Genomic DNA, 23,562 nt, shown 5'->3' on the forward strand with positions numbered 1-23,562 from the left:
GCTTCACTCTCTCTCCTCTCCTCTATTCTCACTCCTCCAAGTAGGATTTTAATGACATGGCAAATCTTATAGCCTGCTGACTAGGCCTTATTAGACTTTCTCTTAGGCCCTATATAAATGGAAGGAGGGAGTGCTATGAGCACCGCATACTCTACTACAGATGTTCTCAGTACTCCACTAGTACTATTGGACAGGGAGCTTAAAAAAGTTACTATTGGACGTGGCATCTTCTCTTTATTAATTCCTTTCAATTGGTATCAGAGCCTCGTCTCTTTATTAAGGACTTTACCGTCCGAAGAGTATGGTTGACGTCGTAGAAGGTGTGGAGGAGCACTCCGATGCGAATCCGGTCTCCTCTACGGGAGATGGGGGAACCGCGGTCTCTCGTGAGGAATTCAATGTGGCGTTGGACACATTGAAAACCTCCATGACGATCGTGGTCGAAAGCATCTTTAATAAATTCTTAGAAGGGCTTAAACTTTCCACCACACCGTTGAAAGTGGGTGATCCCGCCAACAAGGTGACGGATGCTACTTCCGACAAGGGGGAAGCTACTAGCGAGAAAGCCCCTTCTTCTAGTGGTAAAAATGGCAGCGGCACCTTTGCCCATGTGGAACCTCCACTTGTCTATGGTGGACCGCTTCCTTCCACTTATTTGAATCATGCCGGACTGGCCCCTAAGATTGAGACGAATGTAGAATTTGATTCTTGGGTCTATCGTTTTAAGCGTCATTTAAATCATGTGAGCACTAACCTTTGGAGAATCATTGAAGAAGGTTTCTATCTGCATGATCGAAGTAACTTCACTCCTAGAGAAGCCGTGGATAATCAATTCAATGAGAATGCTCTCTTCATCATCCAAGAAGCAATCCCACCCTAAGATCTTCCTCATCTCCGGCCCTACTCCATGGCCAAAGATGCTTGGCACCAAGTGGTTTCCCTCTATCGGGGAAGCACAAGCATTCAACGCTCCAACTATGAAGTGGTGCAAGATGAGGCCGATGAGTTTGCAATGAAAGAAGATGAAGAACCTCGTGAGCTTTATCGGAGGGTAACCAAACTCGCGGTCTCCCTCCGAGATCATGGAAGTAAGGATACGGATGACAATTGGATCAAGCGCAAATTCCTCAAAGCAATGATGCCCTACCACAAAGCCATGTCCTCCGTCATTCGTCAAAGGCCGGACTTCCACACCTTGTCCTCAAGTGAAGTGTTGGATGAGTTCGTTGCTATGAGCATCTTGGACAAGACCGCCGACAATGCGGTACTTCGCTCTCAAAGAGTTAAGAAGCCCAACCTTGCTCTAAAGGCCAAGGTTAGTATGGAGGAAGAGGATGAGGAGGAAGAAGAGGAGAGCAACCTCGAAGATATGAAATATGCCTATCATGAACACATGGCGCTTGCTTCAAGGCAATTTTGGAGCAAGAAGAACTCAAGACCCAACTTCAACAAGAACAATTCAAGTGGCGCAAAGGGTAAGCAACGAGTGAGGACTTGCTTCAAAAGAGCAATGGCGGAGTGCCCTTATGAGAAGAGGGAAGACAATGGTGGCAAGATCACCCGAAAGGACAAGGCCAAGTCGTTCCCCAATAAGAGCAACTTCACCAAGAAGACTCCTCCCAAGGCATTGGTGGTACAAGAAGATTACAATGAGGATGATGCCGATGATGAAGACGGTGAGTCGGTTGCCATGGCCTCCGTTGCCATTGCGACGACTCCACGGGTGTCTCTCTTTGACTCACCCAATGAGAACATCACCATCAAGTGCCTCATGGCTAAAGCCACCAACAAGGTAACCCCCAACATCAAAACTACCATCATTAATCATCCTTCTTCAGATAGCATTGATGAACATGAGGGGACAAATGTGGAGGAGAATGAGTTTGAGACCTTTATGGGCAAACTCAAGGGTAAATCCAAGAAGCACTTTGTTGCTCTCTTGGAACAACTTGGTGAAGCCAATGACATGATCGAGGCTCACGAAGATACCATCTCTAAGATGGAGGGGCATAGTCTAGACTATGCCGATGAGATTTCGGATCTTTCCAATGCTCTTGACGAAGAGCGTGGTCTTCGTTTGGCTCTTGAGGAGTCACACAACGATGATCATGCTAAGTTAAAGAAAGACCTTGATCATGCTCTTGTTGTTTCTCGTGTGCTAAACTCCGAGAAGGCAAAGCTTGGGGTTGATCTTGCTAGACTCAAAGAGGAGTTTGACATTCTCGACAAGGCTCACAAAGCCTTGAAGGGTGTTCATGCTAGCCTCAAGGAGTCTCATGATCAACTCCAAGTGAAGCTAACCAAGGAGAAAGCCACCTTTCCTCATATGGTGTTAATTGATAATGCAAATGCTACTAACCCTTGTTGTGAGCATGTGCATCTTGTTGAGGAGAATGCTAAGTTGAAGGAGCAACTTGAGAAAGGCCTTGTGTCATGCATACAAGGTGAGAATAACCTCAACGACCTTTTGAGCAATCAAAAGGATGTTGTGGCCAAGGAGGGGATTGGGTTCGCACCCAAGCCTAAGAACAAGAAGAAGAATGACAAGACCAAACGACCTGCTCCTCTCAAGCAAACTTTTGTGAAGGAGGGAGAGGGTGCTTCCAAGGAGAAGAAGAACAATGCGAAGGGTGGCGGTGTCAAGAAGGGCAATGACACCCCTCCCAACAAAGCCGGTGACTTTAACCCTTCTTATGTGTTATGTCGTGCTAGTGATGGGCCTGTTTATGCCAAATTTGTTGGTCCTCCTCATGAGTATATTGAATGTTCTATTTGGGTTCCTAAGACCCTTGTTACTAACATCAAAGGACCCATTACAAAATGGGTACCTAAAACCAAGCATTGATCTCTTGTAGGTGTTTGCTTCCGGAGGGGGATCATGGTTGCTCGATAGTGGAGCTACAAATCATATGACCGGAAGCAAGGACTTGGTGGTGGATGTGCACAAGATTCCACCTATGCCCACCAATGTCGAGTGGGGTGATGCCTCGTCCTCTAAGGTATTGGGACTCGACAAGGTTGTCATTTCTCATGATCTCACGATCGAGAAGGTCATCCTTGTTGAGTCCCTTGCATACAATTTACTTTCCATTTGTCAACTTGCAATCATGGGCTTTGCCACTTTCTTTGATATTGATACCGTGGCCCTCTTGTGGAGCAAGACTCTTAAAGTAGCCTTTGTTGGGCATGTCGAGAATGGTCTATATGTGATTAACTTTTCGGAGCGACCCACTAAGACCGCGACATGCCTAATGGCTAAAGTTGACGTGGGATGGCTTTGGCATCGTCATTTAGCCCATGTCAATATGAGATCTTTGCAAAGTCTTCTCAAGGGGGAACATGTCCATGGACTAACGAATGTTAGTTTTTCTAAAGATCGTGCTTGCAGTGCTTGTATCGAAGGAAAGCTTCATGAGAAGGCTCACCCTCCCACGACTATCATTTACTCGAAGAGGCCTTTGGAGCCCCTTCACTTGGATCTCTTTGGGCCTCCATCCTTTGATAGTCTTGGGGGTAGGAAGTATTGCTTGGTGATTGTGGATGACTATTCAAGATACATTTTGGTGTATTTCTTCAAGAGGAAGAGTGAGACCCAACAAACCATCATTGACTTTTCAAATGAAGCCCAACGTCAACACAATGCAAAGATCTTGAATATAAGAAGTGACAACGGCACCGAGTTCAAGAACTACACCTTGGACGAGTTTCTTAGTGATGAGGGGATCAAGCATCAATATTCCGCACCTTACACCCCTCAACAAAACGGTGTTGCGGAGAGGAAGAACTGGACGTTGATGGATGCGGCAAGGACCATGATGGCGGAGTTCAAGTCTCCATACAACTTTTGGGCCGAAGCCATCAACACCGTGTGTCATGCATCCAATCGGCTCTACCTCCGCAAGGGCTTGAACAAGACTCGATATGAGATACTCACCGGTAACAAGCCCATCCTCAAGTACTTTCGGGTGTTCGGGTGTAAGTGTTTCATTCTCAAGAAAGGTGTTCGGTTGTCTAAATTTGAGGCTAGAGCTTATGGGGGCATATTTGTTGGTTATGCTACAAACTCTCATGCTTACCGTGTCCTCAATAAATCCATGGGACTTATTGAGGACACATGTAACGTGGAGTTTGATGAGAATAATGGCTCCCAAGTGGAGCAAAGTGGCACTTGTGATGTAGGTGATGAAATTCCTCCTCAAGCCATAAGAAGAATGGGTGTTGGTTTTATCCTACCCATTGAGGAACCCCTTGTGGCCGAAGGAGAAGGACAATGCTCCACTCAAGTGGATCCATCACCAACCCAAGGCCCACTCGCTTCCGAAGAACAAAGTGAAGGCCCTCAACCTCATGAACAAGACCAAGGGCAAGATCATGCTCAAGACGGTGTTGACACACCAAGTGATGCCCAAGGTCAAGTTCTCTCCTCCGAGCAAGTTCAAGATCAAGAACAAGCTCAAGACGGCGCTCAAGAGGATCAAGTGACCGCTCCTCAACTCACCACCAAGGAGGAATTAGAGCGTCGTGCCGTCAAGATTGCATCCAAGCTCTCCACCAAGGGTCATCTCATGAAGAATGTGCTTGGAAGCATTCAAAAGGGGGTAAGCACTCATAGACAATTGGCAAACTATTGTGAATATCACGCGTTTGTCTCTTGTGTTGAACCCCAAAAGGTATATGAAGCACTCGAAGATCCGGATTGGCTTAATGCCATGCATGAAGAACTCAATAAGTTCGAGTACAACAAGGTGTGGAGATTGGTGCCAAGGCCAATGGGGAACCACAATGTCATTGGAACCAAGTGGATATTCAAGATCAAGCAAGATGCTCATGGGACCATCATTCGCAACAAGGCAAGATTGGTGGCACAAGGCTACTCCAAAGTCAAGGGTATCGACTACGGTGAAACCTTTGCTCCTGTTGCTCGCCTTGAATCCATTCGTTTGTTGATTGCTTATGCTTCTCGTCACAACTTTAAGTTGCAACAAATGGATGTGAAGAGTGCTTTTATTAATGGTCCTATTAATGAGTTGGTTTACGTCAAGCAACCCCCCGGGTTCGAGGATCCCTACTTTCCCGATCATGTGTATCAACTCGATAAGGCACCCTATGGCCTTAAACAAGCCCCACGTGCGTGGTATGACCACCTTACCGAGTTGTTACAAGATCGTGGGTTTGAAGTTGGGCTAATCGAACCCACTCTTTTAACTAAGAAGGTCAAAGGGGAGTTGTTTGTGTGCCAACTATATGTTGATGACATTATCTTTGGTTCCCCTAACAAAGCTTTCAATGAGGAATTTGCCGCACTCATGACCTCAAAGTTCAAGATGTCTTCCATGGGAGAGTTGAAGTTCTTTCTCGGTTTCGAAGTGAAGCAAAGAAGAGAAGGAACCTTCATCAACCAAGCCAAATACACTCAAGACATGCTGAAGAAATTCAAGCTAAGTGATGTCAAGCCGGCTTCCACTCCAATGCCCACAAAGTGCAACCTTGACATTGATCCCAATGGTAAAGAGGTGGATCAAAAGGTATATTGTTCCATGATTGGATCCTTGCTTTACCTTTGTGCATCTAGACCGGATATCATGTTGAGTGTGGGAATTTGTGCACGGTTTCAAGCTGCACCTAAGGAAAGCCACTTTGTGGCGGTCAAGCGAATCTTTCGATATTTGGCTCATACCCCAAACTTTGGCTTATGGTACCCAAGAGGAGCAAACTTCAAGCTTGTAGGGTGTTCAGACTCCGATTGGGCGGGAGACAAAGTAGATAGGAAGTCCACTTCCGGAGGGTGCCAATTCCTTGGTTGCTCTTTGGTAAGTTGGTCTTCCAAAAAGCAAAGTTGTGTGTCTCTCTCATCCACCGAAGCGGAGTATGTGGCGGCCGGTAGTTGTTGTGCACAACTCTTATGGATGAGGCAAACTTTAAAGGATTACGGTGTCATTTGTGACAAAGTGCCTCTTTGGTGTGACAATGAAAGTGCCATCAAGATTTCTCTCAACCCGGTGCAACACTTCAAGACGAAGCATATTGAGATTCGGTATCACTTCATCCGGGATCACATTAGGCAAGGAGAGATCAAGCTCAACTACGTCAACACTCATGATAACCTTGCAGATATTTTCACGAAGCCGTTGGATGAACAAAGATTTCGCGAGTTAAGGCATGAGCTAAATATCATTGATCAACTCTTTCACATTAGCCATTTTTTATGGTACTTGTGCTTCAAAGATGAGTTTTGGTCATGGGCCCAGGGATAGTTCTTCGCGGTGCCATACCAATTGACTCAAACATAGGTGGCTCCGGCCACCGCCCTCTCTTTGGAGAGGTTGGGTCTCGAGGTTGTTTCTTGTTATCTTTTGCCTCTCCTTCTTCGTGTTGAGCGTGTTCTTGTGGTGTCTTGTTGGCTTGAAGATTCCGTGCGAAGACCACTTTTTCTTGTTTGAAACATGCATCTTCTTGAGCTCGCGGTACTACCGCGGCTAGCCACGGTACTACCGCGTGTGGAGTGCACGGTACTACCACACCCAGCGCGGCAGTAATTTTTTACTGCCGCCTGGGAGAGCGGTACTACCGCTCCGGCGCGGTACTTACGCCCGAGCGGTACTACCGCGATGAGGCGCAGTACTACCGTGTTGACGAGTGCGCTGGGGTTAAGACCCGGGCAGGGGGAGTTCCAACTCCCCCATACCCATTCGTTCGTCTCTCTCCCCGCTGCCTCTCTCTCTCCTGCTCAAGAACGGCGCCGGAGAACCTCGCCGGATCTCCGTCTTCGGCCACTCTCCTCGGATTCCGACCGGTGGGATCGTTCCCCACCACTTCTTCTTGCCATGGAACAAGGTTTCTCCCCAAATCCCTCTCTCTCTCTTGGTTGTTCTTTTGCCTCTAGGTTTTGGGAAGATGCATGCGTTCTTGAAATTTTAGGCCAAATCTATGCAAGAGTAGGATGTAGGAGAGTAGTGTTGCGTAGAAATTATACTTGATATGTTGTCCCGTGGAAGATTTGATCAACCGTAGTACCGCCATGGTTTCGCGGTTCTTCTCAGATTTAAAGTGGTTCAGATCTGATGCCGTGCGGTACTACCGCCCGTCCGGTGCGGTACTACCGCAAGGCCTCACGGTACTAAGATCCTACTACCGCTCCGAGCCCCGGTACTACCGTGTCTTCACACGGTACTACCGCGGCTAGGAGCGGTACTAAAATTTTAGTGCTGCGCGAACTGGCCGTACTACCGTTATTGTCCAATCTTCTTCTTGGCAATTACCACGTATGCTTCCTACATGTTTCCTTTGTTTTGCCTAGGTCATTGCATTGATTCTTGTCGCTCCTTGTGTGTGTTTGGTGTTTGGTGTCTTAGGTGGTGGCTCCAGTGCTCCTGCTCGCTGTTCCAATCCCAGTCGTGCCACAAGCTCCAAGCATCTGCGCAATCAAGAGGAAGCTCCTGAGGGCTCCAATGCCCCCCAACGCAGGACCAAGACCACCGCCACCAAGCAGAAGGAGCCCACGGGCATGGATGATATTCCACAGGCAGAGTTTCTCGCTCGTAGGAGGATCAACCCTTATGTGAATCCTCGTGCCAACATCAGAGGCAATGATCTGTTCTGGACCAAGCAGCAGAACCTCATCTACCTGGATGTGATCAAGGGCAAGCAGAACATCTATGTGGACGTGCACTGGATTGATATGCATCACATGAGGGAGGAGAAGCACCATGCTTACTTTGGTGAGGCCTTGGATCTCGTGGAGCAGTTTGCCATTGAGGATGTGATCTCCTTTCACCTGGACTATGGTCCCGAGCTTGTGGCCCAGTTCTTTGCTTCTGTTCACTTTCACACTGAGGAGGATCGGAGGATGACCTGGATGACAAATGGACGTCAGCTGACTGCTACGTGGCAGGAATTCATGTCGTTGCTCAGTGTTCCTAATGAGGGGCTCAACACGCCAGTTGGTGTACGCCCTCATGCCAACCCCGAGTCTGCCAACAAGAACAGGCTTATGCCCTACTATGTTGAAAAGGTCCTTCCAAGTGGTAAGAAGGCATGGGTGCTGAACTCGTTCCTTGACATCATGCACCGGATCTTCCGCAACTCTCTCTTCCCATGCATTGGGGACAAGGACAAGGTGCATGCTTATCTTGTGGACATGTTGCTTATCTGTGAGGAGGCGTGGATCTCTCAGACTCAACCCTTGGATGTCTCCCACATCATGTGGTGCGAGCTTCGCTTTGCGGTGTTCAACCGTAAGGTTCCCATCTATGGACCTTACCTGTTTCTGCTGATCTCGAAGACTTGGGAGTAGCGCTTCCCTCAGGATGAGTTTCTGGCACCTAACTGGATCCGTCATGATCCCATCAGTCTTCGCATCAAGCCCCAGTGGGCTAACACTACCACTCGTGCTGAGGCAGCGGCTGCTAAGATGGCTGTGGATGGATAGGAAACCGAGGAGGAGATTGCTGCTGAGGACCGTCCTACTGGACATGCCTCTTCCTCCTCTGAGCCCTCTTGGGCCAAGAAGCTGAAGGACAAGATGAAGACTCTGTTCTGCATGCAGGCAAAGGGGCAGTACATGACTCACGTTGCCTCCAAGGAGAGTCGCCGCCGTGACAAGAGGATCATGAAGGTCTTTGGTGAGGCAGAATCCAGCGGGTCAGAGAAGCACATCACACCGGAGGCCGAATGGATGGCGAAGCAAGGCTAAAAGTGGACTGATTCTGAGGAGGACATCGAGGAGACCGTCCCCGCCGCCGAGTCTGACGAGGAGCGTTGGGACGATTTCTCTGCCTGAGCCACCCCTTGTGTGTAGGTGTCCTCTCTGCCTTTTTGGCGTCTTGATGCCAAAGGGGGAGAGAGAGTAGGGATTTGCTATTTGCTTGCGAGTCGTGTGTCGTGTTTGGTTTGTTTGCCTTCTCGTTTGAACCTCATTTGCTTTGGTTTGCGCTTGTGAGACTTATCCTTCATATGGTGTAAGACATATGCACTCTATCTTATCTTAGTGAACTTATGATATATGGTGCTACTTTTGTTATGCTCTCGTTTGCTATCCTACTTAGTGTTAGCCTTCTGTTGCAAGATATGCCTTGTCTATAAAATATAGGGGGAATGTTGATCCTAGTATGTGTGTCGTGCAGTCCTAAGCACCCATCTAGATTGCACACATCTAGGGGGAGCCCGTCTATATTTTAGAGAGGAGGCATTTGCGTTCGCTCTTTATTATTTTCCTTGTGCAAATCCCGTATTGTCATCAATCCACCAAAAAGGGGGAGATTGTAAGGGCATATTTATCCCTAAGGTGTTTTGGTGATTGATGACAATGCTTTTGCGGACTAATCGTGTGCCTTGAGTTTCTCAGACGTTTCATCGCTAGGCACAAGATGGTTTGGTGCCCCTCGAAGACTATTGAAGACGGCGTTCTTTTTACGTTTCTTTTCGGTGGAATTGAGTCGTAGGAAACCCGTACTATCAAGAGGGGGTCCACCTCGGAAAGGTTTGGGTGGAATCGTCACGTACATGTTTTCTTCCTTGTCTCCTCCTTTCCCCTGCGCTTTGGAGCATCCTCCGTTTATCCTCTATGCATTTTGTATTGGTTGCTGATATTGGGCTTGCGGTAGTACTGCTCCCTGGAGCGGTAGTACCGCAGGCACCTGCGGTAGTACCGGACCTCGGCACGGTAGTACCGCAGGAGCCCATGGTAGTTCCTCTGGAGGTGTAGTACCGTGGCCCCCAGGCCAAGTGCCCCTGCGCTGTGGTAGTAGGAGCGGATGTAATTTTTTACATCCGCACCCTCCGCGGTAGTACCGCACCCAGGTGAGGTAGTACCGCAGCCTAGTGCCGCTTCGCTGCGGTAGTAGGGGCGGATGTAATTTTTTACATCCGCGCCCCCGCGGTAGTACCGCACCATGTGCACGGTAGTACCGCGTGCCCTGGCCTGGCTCAGCTGCCCTGCGGTAGTACCGCTCCTCCAGCTGTACTACCGTGTCGGATTTTTGCATCGACTCCAACTCAGCGGAAGTTGCTACGGATGTAATTTTTTATGTCCGTGCCTCCCCGTTCTCTGGACCTTCCCTGCCTTGCGGTAGTACCGCTTGTGCGGTTCTACCGCTCTCCGCTTCAGTGCAGTTGGGCTGGCCAGGGCTGTGTTGTTCAGGCGGTAGTACCGTAGGGCCCCGCGGTAGTACCGCGTCTGCCTGCGGTAGTACCGCTGCCCCGGCGTGGTAGTACCGTGCTGCGCACAATGGGTTGGTGGGTAACGGTTGGATTTGTCTCTCCACTCTATAAGGGGTGTCTTCTTCCCCGAGTGGACTACCTCTTCCAACCCTAAGCTCCATTGTTGCACCAAACTCCATTTTCGCCTGATCTCACTCCCTAGCCAATCAAACTTGTTGATTTGCTCGGGAGTGGTTGAGAAGGCCCCGATCTACACTTCCACCAAGAGAAATTTGATTCCCCCACTAATCCCTTGCGGATCTTGTTACTCTTGGGTGTTTGAGCACCCTAGACGGTTGAGGTCACCGCGAAGCCATAGTCCACTGTGGTGAAGCTTCGTGGTGTCGTTGGGAGCCTCCAATTAAGTTGTGGAGATTGCCCCAACCTTGTTTGTAAAGGTTTTGTCGCCGCCTCCAAGGGCACCAATAGTGGAATCACGACATCTCGCATTGTGTGAGGGCGTGAGGTGAACACGGTGGCCCTAGTGGCTTCTTGGGGAGCATTGTGCCTCCACACCGCTCCAACGGAGACGTACTTCCCCTCAAAGGGAAAGAACTTCGTTAACACATCCTCGTCTTCACCAACTCCACTCTTGGTTATCTTGTGCCTTTACTTGTGCAAGCTTATTTGTGCTATATCTCTTGCTTGCTTGTGTGGTTATTGTTGTTTTATCATATAGGTTGCTCACCTAGTTGCATATCTAGACAACCTACTTTGATGCAAAGTTTAAATTGGTAAAGAAAAGCTAAAATTGTTAGTTTCCTATTCACCCCGCCTCTAGTCAACTATATCGATCCTTTCATTAAGTAATAGGTTGGCTCTTAGAATGTCTATTAGGTTATTTCTAAGCATTTAATATTTGCATGAGCAAGGTATATGATTGGAAGAGAGTTGCATGCATACTATTTTTTCTTGATCTATGTGTTATAGACGAGCTGTAGAATAAGAGCCCGCTTCACTCTCTCTCCTCTCCTCTCTTCTCACTCCTCCAAGTAGGATTTTAATGACATGGCAAGTCTTATAGCATGCTGACTAGGCCTCATTAGACTTGCTCTTAGGCCCTATATAAATGGAAGGAGGGAGTGCTATGAGTACCGCATACTCTACTACAGATGTTGTTAGTACTCCACTAGTACTATTGGACAGGGAGCTTAAAAAAGTTACTATTGGACGTGGCAAAATCCTAGTAGGATGAGCATGCGCGAGAACAAGCACATTCACGTGGTTGAAAACAAATTGGAAACCATCTTTGTTTGAGTACAAATCTAGGAGTACGTACGAATCGAACAATATTGATTGGGCATTGTTGAATATTGATACTCTTTTCTGTAAGTTTGATCAAAGTAGAGATACTTTGACTACACATAAAACTTATATGTAAACTAGAAAGTTTTGGAGGGAGTATATTGTACGTTCGAAAGTGAAATGAACATTGAATACCCTTTATATATGATTTGCGGATGCTATGATCACCGGTTCAAAATTTTGAATCCGCCTTAGGTATCACACATGCACCCACTCGTTCTCTTACGATTTCATCTCGGGGTCTAGAGATCGATTGGAAGAGGACTAGGGTGGGTACAATACTTTCATTTCTCTTATGAATGTACAATATGCTCCCTCTAATCCCAACAGACCCCCACCCCCCACGCGGGTCATTTCTATCATAGAAACAGACCAAACCTTTATCTCCTTGCATGACACGCAATTGATCTCTCAACATCAATCGATCTCGTCAAGATGTGTCGGGGCATGAACCGAATGGGATGTCAAAACTAAGACGGAAGCGACACGTAGTGGAGGCAAAGTGAAAATTTAAAGAACCGTTTGTTTGTATGCATGTCGGACAAATTACAACATTGGAAATACAAGCATGGTCTAGATCCACATGCGAATGATACTCGGCGGAATGTTCAAATGAGGCATGCGGGAGGATGGACTCGACCGGAGGGCGCCATGACCGATGGAGAAGAGGGTTGGAGAGGAACGAGAAATAAGCAACGCCACATGATTATACTTGAATGGCTCAAATAAACAATAAGTTGTCTTGTTTTCCATTTCGTCTTGGTCACAGAGTAAGATACTCCCTCCGTTTTAATTTACTCTGCATATTAGGTTTGACTAAAGTCAAACTTCATAAAATTTGACCAAATTTATAGAAAAAATATGAACATTTACAATAGCAAATCTATATGATGTGACAGTATATTCAATAGTGAATCTAATGGTATTGATTTGAGCAAACCTAAAATGCTGAGTAAATAAAAAAAAGGGAGTACGCAGGGACAAATATAGTTACTACTGCCGGAACATTATTAAATTGGACCACTAAATGCGGGCACGGACTGGGCACACCTCAATTATTCCCTCAAACATTCGGACACCTACATTAGCACACCATCTGGCTACTTAATCAAGTGTTATGCTTCACTAGTTGAAAAGGAAAAGGGTGGTACCGTACCCAAAACCACCACACTTGGGGCTAGGGTAACAACTTGGTACTGTACCACATTTGAACCAGGGCACAGAAACCACCTGTTCTGCGCCTAATGCGCAACGCGGAGCACTGGCGCTCGAATTTGGCTGGGAAAACAAGGAAACCGACTTGTGGGGCACACCTGTCGGGACGGCGTGGTGCAGACTAGTCAAATGGAGAAGCTGACCGATGACCTCCTTGCCACCGGCAATCGTTCATGTGGGTCGTGGGGGCCAGCAACGTGGCGCAGCTCCCGTAACGCCTCTGGACATGGCGACCGCGGTGAGCGACACGCTCATCGTCGCTGGACACAGTCGGCTTCAGTGTGCCGAGGGTGGCGTTAGTGCTATGGCACGACCAGTAGATGAACACCCAGCTCGTCGAGGATGAACGGGGCGCCGAAGTGCGCGCGCGCCGCAACGCGTCCGCGGAGTGGTGTAGCGCGGCCAACTGCATCCCCAGGACCTGAGACCATGCAGGGGTCGTCTTGTTTTTTCAATGACATGTGGGGATCGCATGTGAGCAAAGGGCATATCCAACGTTGCCACGACCGCAGCTGACTACCCTGGCACACCAAAAACCCTCATCCCTCGTGCCGTCGCATGGTGCATTATCAGCTGGCGCTAGCTGCCCGCATTCATGCTGTCCATCCATATGCTGCCATTAAGAGGCTCGGTGCCCGAGGAACCAACTCCGGCGACTTAATGACACACCCTGACGCTTGGCCTCACCGGAATGTGCTACTTAAAGCGGCAACGCCCATCTAAATTCCACACCATAGTGCATCGTCCTTCTACCTGGCACCATATCCACCATGACCGCGAGCGTGAACGCTTTGCCGGAGAGCTTATCTTCGGGGATGAAGCTCTAGGTCGCCGCCCTCGCTCAAGTCGCCGCCCGCGACGCAATAGCAGCATAGCCAGATACGGACGCGACCGCACAAGCGGTGGCCGCGTTGGCGGCCGACGAGGGGAGCACCGTCAGCCACGCGTCCTACTTGCCGCCGTCCAATGTCCGGCACCGCCGAGGTCGGGGACTCCTTCGAGGATGAGTAGGGCATGGGACACAGCAGGGCACGGTGTGCCAACTGGCCAGCCTATCTCCTGTGTTCTACTCTTCCTCACCGGAGACTGCACCTTCACTTCACGGTGTTGAACCCCGCCCCTGTAGATGGAGGACGTCGTTCGCCGCCGTAGAATAGGTTTAGGGTCGGGTTTCTTTTATTTTTCTGTCCTATAAAAGTTTGAAGTGTAATGAAAATCTGTCGTGTTTGCATTAATCACGTCCGGTATGAACTTTCACAATAATAGTAAGATATATTGTAGGAGTATATGGAATGATGATTCGTTTTTGTGTGTATAAACTTAGAAGGTTTGACGCGAGATAAAGCTAACATGCGAAGTAAATAAACACATAGGGTCTACATAAACAATTTATCTTGGACACTCCAATAGTACGTCCACTACACATACACGCATTTCACATCTTTCTACATCTACGGGAACCTACGAAAGGGTTAACGTAAATTGGCTCTCTCTCTCCTCCCTGTGTTTCATGGTGGTGAGCCCCTCCCTCCCCCCAATGTAAAATAAACAGCTCACACGTTTCACATTATGTTAATTACGTAACTGGGATTACATACGTGTAGCATTAATCGTCCTAAAAAATCCAACTAAGCCAACCTCCCAGTATATCGCGTGGGAAAAGACCCGGCCGCGCCATTTCAGTCGGGATTACCGGATTACTGGTAGTAGTATCAATGGATCGCGTGAAGCACCAAGTTTTTTTTGATGGGGCGAAGCACCAAGTTTAAAAGGAAAAAAGGCGGTACACTCACAGCACCCCTGTCACGGTCGCATTGCACCCCACACATGTTCGATCTTGCACATGGCTCACGCAAACGGAATGCGCTTCAGCTTGCCTCTTCACTAACACGTGGGACTGCACTTGGAGAAACCGACCATGCGTCAAACTCCCCCCGCCCACCGCGCGAAAATCCCCCCCCCCCAAATTTCCCCCAAATCACAAATTCAACTGCCCTTCGGCCAACTAGCCAATAATATTCACCAAACCCCCCTCCCCCGCCCCCTCCACTCCATTCGCTCCGCCAAAGCCGCCCTACCCGCCGCGCAATACGTCGGCGCCTTGGTTCGTCGAGGGGACGCACGGTGATCCTCTCGCACCCACAGTACGCTCTCGTAGACTATCGTCCTCTAGCCACGCCGCCACCGCTGGCGACGTTCTTGTGCAGACGCACGGCGATCAGCCCCGCCACCACTGGCGATGTTCGTGTGGAGACGCACAGCGGCCAGCTTCTCCCACGATACACGTTCTAGAATGAGGCCCCGTGCATGTCGGTGTAGCGCTGAATATTAGCTGATAGACGCTGTTAATGTCACTATTTGCCAAAGTAGTTTATAGTCAATAGGCTCTGCTTAAGCAGCTTCCTTTCCATGTTCTGGAGTCAATCTGCTTAGCTGAGATGGCATGCTAAGCCCGATTAGTTGCTAAAATATGCCATATATTTATTGTGACATAGATTGCCAAGGTCTAGTAGCCAATCTGTTAGGTGAAATAGCTCTACACCGTTTTCTATCGATCTTTGTTGCTGACATGGCCTTCGATAGTTTGATGGCTGTGTGCTTGGCCTCATTGACTGCTGAAACAACCTGCCATAATTTAGCACTCAAATCTGTTTACTGAATTACCTTTACATATATTTCCTTACTTAGATCTGCTTGTCCAAATATCTTGCCATATCTTTACACATTGACCTAGGTAATTTTTTTTCTGGACTTCATAAAAAAGCATATATGTTTTTCCTGTAATATCTAGTAGAAGAACTAATTTGTATGTCTAACAGATGGACAAGACTTGGATAACTTCTGCTCGAAGATTCTCCGCTGCATATGTCGCGGGTGTTGAAAACTTCATGAACTTTATCAGAGCTAAGTACGGTGGTCCGATATCAGATGTGCTATGCCCGTGTAGCAGTTTTATGAATTCATTTACAAGACCCCACTCAACTATGCAAAATCATTTACGCTTGTATGGGATGTCGGTCACATATACTAGGTGGGTTCATCATGGTGAAGCTGTGAACGTCAATGTTACTGACTATGTGGAAGCAGCAGATGACCATCTTGATCTGCCTGATGCTCAGGTGGAAGAGGAGGAGGAGGTGGTGGTGGCGGAGCCAGTGAGTTTAACCAACCTTGAAACAATGCTACGAAATACTCGTGCATCTCGTGAACTTTCACCTGCAGAAGAAAAACGGTGGTCCCACATGTTGGAACAATGCAATGTGGCTATCACACCAAGAAATAAGCTGTCAGTATTCTCAGCTATGGTCACCTTTCTTCAGGTGAAGGCATCTGAGCGAATGACCAAGAAATCATTCAATGCGATGTTGGCTGCTTTCCGCAAATCTTTCCAAGATGCGTCTGAGCTGCCACACACATACAGTAAAATGAAGAATTTCCTTCGTGTAGTTGTAATTGGATATGATATGATCCATGTTTGTAAGAATAATTGTGTTCTACTCCAGAAGGATTATGCCAACTTAAGTGAAGGCCGACATGCAAATCATCAAGATGGAAAGATGGCGATGCTATGAAGAGGATTCCTCATAATGTTCTGAGACATTTTCCAATTATACCAATATTGTAGAGGTTGTTTCATGATGCTAAAACAAGAGAAGATGTACTGTGGCATTCTAGGAACCAGGAGTACAGAGATCAGAATGTAATGAGCAATCCATCTCCTGGTAGTGACTACAAAGCATTAATCAGAAACACAAAAAGTTTGCTGCCGACTCGAGAAACATTAGACTTGGCTTAGCTTCAGATGGATTTAACTCATTTAGCCACCAAAACGCCACATATAGCATGTGGCCAGTGCTTGTTATCCCTTACAACATGCCTCCAAATGTCTGCACCAAAGAATCAAACTACATGATGGCCTTGCTCATCCCAGGTCAAAAAAGTCCTGGAAAGGATTTTGATTTATTCATGGAGCCTCTTTGTGGAGGAACTTCAACAGTTATGGAGGGGTGTTCTCACTCGAGACCTATATAGCAGCCCACCAACTGATTTCTTTCTGCGTGTTGTTATAATTTGGTGCATCCATCATTATCCGGCTTTGGGCACTATGTCAGGGTGAACGAAACATGGTTACAATGCATGTGTTCATTGTGACAGGAATCTGCTGTTATACGCAATACTTAGCAGGATCTGTTACATTGGACACTGTCGTTTCCTTGCCGAGGACAAGCCGTATCCTACAAAATACCTAAGACATGTGTTCAATGCAAAGCATGAAAACTGTGATGCGCCAAAGAGGCTCACCGCCAATGAGTTGCAAGTGGAATTAGAGAAGGTCAGGCATATTACACCAGGAAACCATCATGGTAATGGTAGCGGGAAAAGAAAGCGTGGCAGGGAAGAAGAGAGATTATTGTTTACCCGCAGGTCCACTTTGCGGGACTTGGAGTATTGGAATGATTTGGATCTGTGGCATAATCTTGATGTGATGCACATCGAGAAAAATATATGTGACAGCATTATCGGCACACTTTTTAATATTGAAGGTAAGACGAAAGATACCTTAAAATCTAGGATTGATTTGACACACCTGGGTATCAGAAAAGATTTGTAGGTGCAAGATGAAGGTAAACCATGGGATATGGCACCAGCTGTGTAAGTCTTGGACAAGGTAAAAAGAAAATAATTCTTTGAGGTCCTGTCACGTGTGAGATTCCCACATGGATTTGCTTCCAACCCTAAAGGAGAGTTAGTGCAGATGGAAACAAGGTACAAGGGTTGAAAACTCATGACTGCCACGTCCTACTTCAAAGGGTTTTACCTGTTATCCTTAGAGGATTGTGACGCCCTGACTTATACAGAGCAGTTGCAGAGTTGGGACAATTCTTCAGGGAACTCTGTAGTAGAAATATCAGGATGGATGCTTTGGAGCGTCTTAGAGACCGCATTTCTATCCTATGCGACCTTCAGAATATATATCCTCCACCCTTCTTTGATGTGATGTTGCATTTGGCTATTCATCTGCCTGATGAGACACTACTTAGAGGTCCAGTACAGTATGGCTGGATGTACCCTATTGAAAGGCGGCTAGGCACTTTCAAGGGCTATGTTAGGAATAGAGCTAGGCTCGAGGGTTCCATTGCAGAGGCCTACATTGCTACATAAGCGTTGACATCCTGCTCAAAATACATTGAAATAGCTGATCAGCTTAGCAAAGAGGTGGGTGAAGACAATTCCGGGCTCATTGTGTCGGGGATATCTAGCGACATATGCCAGGGGGGTGGCTTATCATGGATGGGGACAAGAGTACGTCTCCGGGCTCAAGAAGCGGGAGTGAGCGAGACCGCATGTGCCTGCGAATCTTACCCAGGTTCAGGGCTCTCAATGGAGATAACACCCCTAGTCCTTCTCTGCGTGAAAATTGGGACATATTTGCCTGGCACCCTTCACACATGCTAGGTAACCCACGCAGGCTGGCAGAACTTAGTCTCAACATAATTATGGGCTTCAAGCCAGTTAAACAGATGCTGCACTGATTCTCCGAACCCAAGCACCAAGCCATGGGAGAAGAATTAGCCAACTTACTCGAAGCTGGATTCATCAGAGAAATCAAACACCCCGAGTGGCTGGCAAATCTGGTCATGGTACCCAAAAAGAAAAATCCTGGCGGTTATGCATCGACTTCAAAGACCTCAACAAGGCCTGCCCCAAGGATCCCTTTCCTTTGCTGTGAATAGACTAGATCATTGACACCACCGTCGGGCATGACTTGTTATGCTTCCTCGATGCTTACTCAGGATATCACCAAATCAAGATGAAGGAAGCCGATCAACCAGCAACTGCGTTTATTACACCCTACGAACCATTCTACTTTAACACAATGCCCTTTGGGTTAAAAAACGTAGGTTCAACATATCGACACATGATTCAAACATGCTTGGAAACCCAAATTGATAAAATAGTCGAAGCATATGTGGACGATGTGGTCATCAAGACCAAACACGTCAGCCCGACAACCTCCGCCAGACCTTTCAAAACTTGAGAACATATAATATACGGCTCAACCCAGATAAGTGTGTCTTCAGGGTTCCCACTGAAAAACTGCTCGGATTCATTGTCTCCCATAGAGGGATAGAGGACAATCTGGCTAAAATCCGAGCTCTGTCCTAGCTGGACATACCCACCGAGCTCAAACACGTCCAAAAGCTGGCCGGTTGCATTGCCACCCTCAGCCGTTTCATTTCCCATCTCAGTGAAAAGGCCCTGTCGGTCTACAAACTACTGAAGAATACCTAAAATTTCAAATGGACAGATGAGGCAACCGCCATTCTAGAGGAGATAAAAACCCTACTAGCAATCCCATCTTGACAGTACCGGGTTTGGGCGAGCCTATGTTGCTATACATCTCAGCCACGAACCAGGTCATGAGCGTTGTCCTCATGGTGGAACGAGAGACAGAAGAACATAAGTTCTGGGTGCAGAAGCTTGTCTATTAAATGTATCGGAAGTGCTCACCCCATGTAAATACCGATATCCACACTATTAGAAGATTGCCTACATAGTTTTTATGGCATCCCGCAAGCTCCAACACTACTTTCAAGAGTGTTCAGTCACAGTGGTATCTGAAGTACCCTTAAATGACATCATCAATAATTGGGATGCCATGGGTCGCATTGCCAAATGGGCCATAGAATGGCTGCCCTTCGAAATTGTGTACAAACCATGCCGAGCTATTATGTCTTAGGTACTATCCGATTGTCTGTCCGAATGGACAAAAGCTGAGCTTCCCCTGGAATACAGTATGTATTCGCACTTGACAATGTATTTTGACGGCTCCAAAATGTTGGCCGGACTGGGGGCTGGCGTGATCCTGACATCCCCCACTGGCGACACTATCTGGTACATACTGTAGATCATGTACACAGACTCCAACAACATAGCCGAGTACGAAGCCCTATTGCATGGTCTTCGGATGGCAATGTCAATGGGTGTTCAACGACTAAAAGTGCGAGGCGATTCCAACCTCGCCATCTCCTAGGTCAATGGCGAGTTTGATGCCAAGGATCCAAAATGGCGGCATACCGAAATGCCGTATTAAGAATATCTGCCCAGTTCGAAGGATTGGAATTTCACCATGTCTCTAGAGGCAGTAACCAAGCTGTGGATATCCTCAACCCTATGTGCGCTAAACGCAACCCTGTCCCTCAAAACACCTTTCTAGAGTGGCTTCCCAAGCCATCCGTGGTGTGGCAGGACGGGGACCAGGATGCAGCAATCAACGGTCCCGAACGAATCATCCCTCCGGCCATCGTGCTAGACGACGACATCATCGACGACTCGACAATTGAAGAAACCGTTTCGGCTCATGAGGTCATGGCCATAATTGCACCATGGACTGAGCCCTTCCTTGCCTACCTCCTACGGAAAGAGCTCCCTGATGATCAGACCGAGGCACGGCGCATAATTCGGTGTTCTAAATCCTACAAGGTCCACGAGGGGGAGCTATAGAAGAAAAGCACTACTGGAGTCTTACAGCGGTGCATATCGGAAGTAGAGGGGCAGTAACTTTTGACCGAGATTCATGCTAGCATGGGCGGCCACCACGCGGCAGCTCAGTCCTGGTCAGCAAGGCTTTCCGAGCAGGGTTTCTCTGGCCCACTGCTCGCGCGAACGCCCGCACTCTAGTCCAACACGGTGTTGTATGCCAACTCTTTGCAAATCAAAGCCATATGCCCCTGACGGCTCTCCGGACTATACCAATTACATGGCTTTTCATAGTCCGAGGGCTGGACATGGTTGGACCACTTAAAGTGGGAACCAAGAACAATAAATACCTACTGGTTATGGTCGATAAATTCACTAAGTGGATTGAAGCAAAAGCTAGTTACCTCGGCAAAATTTGGACCAGTTATCGACTTCATATCCGGCATGGTACACCGTTATGGTGTCCCGCACAATATCATCACGGATAATGGATCCAATTTCACGGCCCAGGAGGTCAAGGACTGGTGCACTAGTATGGGCATCAAGCTTGACTATGCCTCGGTGTACCACCCACAGACCAACGGACTAATCATGAGCGGCATAAAACTTCGCCTAGTTCATTCCTTGAAATAATCTGATTGTCATTGGGTGGAGGAGCTAGACTCCGTACTATGGGGAATGTGCACTACCCCTAACCGATCAACGGGATACATACCCTTCTTCATGGTGTACGGTGCAGAGGCAATCCTCCCTTGTGACATCATTCACGACGCACCTCGAGTACGCATGTACGAGGAAAAAGAAGCTGAGCTAGATCTGCAGGATTACCTAGACACCTTGGAAGAAAAAAAGGGATGTAGCTCGGGCTCATTCTATGTTTTACCAGCAACATGATCGACGCTACCAGAGCAGGGAAGTCCGGGCGAAGGCATACAGCATTGGAGAACTTGTCCTCTGGCTCCCGGAGAAGCAAAAGAACAAACTCTCGCCCAAGTGGGAGGGCCCTTTAATAATTGATGAAGTGTTAGCTGGAGGAGCGTATCGCATTCGTAACCAGGCCGACGACCGCCTCGAACCAAACCCCTGGAATGTAGCCCAGCTCTGACGCTTCTATGGCTAAGTGTGGCCACGCCAGTCAACTATCCCTTTCCTCCTTGTAAATTCTTTATTTTTTCTTCCTAGGGAATTAGGATCTCCACGGCCCTGTTCAGATAAGCTGAATTCAAATTAGGTCATTTTTTCATTACACATTTTCAAATGTAATACCCAAATTTAACTTGGGGGCTCCTTTATAGCAGCCAATTAATATATTTTCCGTGCACGTAATCGCCTCTGTGGACGCTCCCAAATACCTCTATCGCCATCATATGCACCGATTTGACTTAAGTTTTTGCCAAGATAGGTTGCCTGGCTCCTGAGCTTACCCCCTAGGTTCCCGATTGTTCGGCTATCAGGTAAAGAGAGCACCTCTGCGATTGTTTCGATCGGGTCAGCCACATCCGTACCACATACAGGTGAAGCCGAAAGCTAGCATTCTTAAGAACATAATGGGTCGGCAATGAGGAAAACTATAGGAATCTTGGTGTTCGTCATGAACTCTTGGGAATTCGGCCCTCGCACCAATGATTCGCATACTTCGGGTATCCGAATACAAAACTTTTGCACTTGGCATGATGAACCTGAAGAAAGGAACCCATGGAGGAACTATTTTCTTCAGAAGATGTTTCTTATGTTAAGAAGTTTTTGTTTGTCCGCACCAAAAGGCCGAATTGCCTAGTTACTGGAAGTGATTTCCTTCTTACATCAGGTCACATAGTACAAAACACTCCCCGATCACTGGTCGGGGAGGCACAAGCCGATGGCCGGTTAAGACAATGTTTTTGAATACAGATCGAGACTATTTGATGTAAAGTACATGGATATATAGATTCACACATATCACTCTTTGTCCATATTGTCTATTATGCTATTCGAAGCACAATCCTACTGGGAGAGCCGAGCTGCAGGCATCACTTGATCATAGACCAAGTGAAGAAGTATTTCCTACCCATCTGGCCCTACTAGTCCAACACGAGCCATATGCTCTGGCTCGAGTTTCCTTAATCGGGTTTTGACAATGGCCCATACTTCTCGCGCCCCTCCCGACAGGATGATATTTTCCATAATTCAAAGCGCCTTCGAGCTCCCTTAAAGCGATTCGCCAGTTCAGCCATATCGTCCGGTGCTACTTCGGTCGGCCATAACACCTTGACCATGTTCTTCATAGCTTTCCGAGCTCTCTCATGAATGACTTATAGTTCTTTTAAAAGATCCCTGTCAAAGGAATGGACCTGTTCTCCGGGCTGGCCAGTCACGAGACCTAGCATAAAAGCACGACACGTTTGTTATATTCGAGCATCGAGCGGCTATGTACATCCAGTGCTTAAATGACACTTACTGAACAAGCCGCTTTCTAATCTCTGGTTATCTCCCAGAGACTCCGCCAATTGATATTTCAAACTCTCAGTACCTTGGCCAAGTGCTGGTTATCTGCCTTCAGCTTGTTGTTTTCCTAATGGCTTCACTTTAAAACCCGTAGTCTAGCTTGATACTGTGACTCCTTGGCAGCATATAGGTCCTTTTGTAGTTGACCTTTGGATTCAGTTGCTACAAAGAAAGCCGGTGTCAAATAGGGCACATTGGCGCAATTCATGCATATTAAAAACTTCCCCTCACCATGAGCCTCGCTGGTGAACTTTTTCACCACCTCTATTTTGGCCTTCACTTCATCCAATTGTGTTCGGCTTGACTCAGGGTCCTCGGACATGTTTTTATTCTGGTCCTTTGAAGCTTGCCGAAAACCATAAATAACCATATTTACAAACCCTTAACTCGGCTGTCCGGCCCGAATCAAGGCTTGGAGGCTATTGGGTTAGCATTCATATTCGATTGTCGGAACCCATCTCTTACCTGCATATGGACCGACAGAAGGTTGGCAATCCTCTGAAGACCTGTTCGAGCCGCTCTAAGATATGCGTCAACTGAATTGAAGGCGTTAAACTCTTGATTGGAAAAGGCGGCTGTCACGCCCAATGTGCGGCACTACCCTAAAGGGACTCGAAGGTCCCACCAAGGATAGAACCGCATATTGACACGCTTTTGCAAGGTGGATATTGTTAAATCATACCATTACATAATAGTTGGGGATACATACAAAAGGCATACAATGCCACTAGAATACATCAATACAACATACATAGAACAACATCCGACTACGGAAGAAACACAAACAGAAACTCAAACGACATCCACCCTGCTAGCCCAGGCTGCCGACCAGGAACCTAACCCAAGATCGACGAAGAAGAAGAACTCCAAAACAAGTAA

At 47.5% G+C, this 23,562-nt stretch overlaps 1 protein-coding gene across 1 annotated transcript; it reads left to right on the forward strand.

Moving 5' to 3' along the window:
* Positions 1–19,785: 19,785 nt before the first annotated feature.
* On the forward strand, positions 19,786–20,223 carry LOC109740089 (uncharacterized). Its single transcript, XM_020299120.1, has one exon. It carries the CDS (start codon positions 19,786–19,788, stop codon positions 20,221–20,223), a length of 438 nt encoding a protein of 145 aa, XP_020154709.1.
* The last annotated feature ends 3,339 nt before the right edge of the window (positions 20,224–23,562 follow it).

The sequence above is a fragment of the Aegilops tauschii genome, chromosome 4, assembly GCF_002575655.3.
Source record: "Aegilops tauschii subsp. strangulata cultivar AL8/78 chromosome 4, Aet v6.0, whole genome shotgun sequence".
Taxonomy (NCBI): Eukaryota; Viridiplantae; Streptophyta; class Magnoliopsida; order Poales; family Poaceae; genus Aegilops; species Aegilops tauschii.

Excerpts from the sequence above, each read along its gene's own strand:
- LOC109740089 (XM_020299120.1), top strand. The coding sequence starts at position 19,786 with ATGGCGGCATACCGAAATGCCGTATTAAGAATATCTGCCCAGTTCGAA.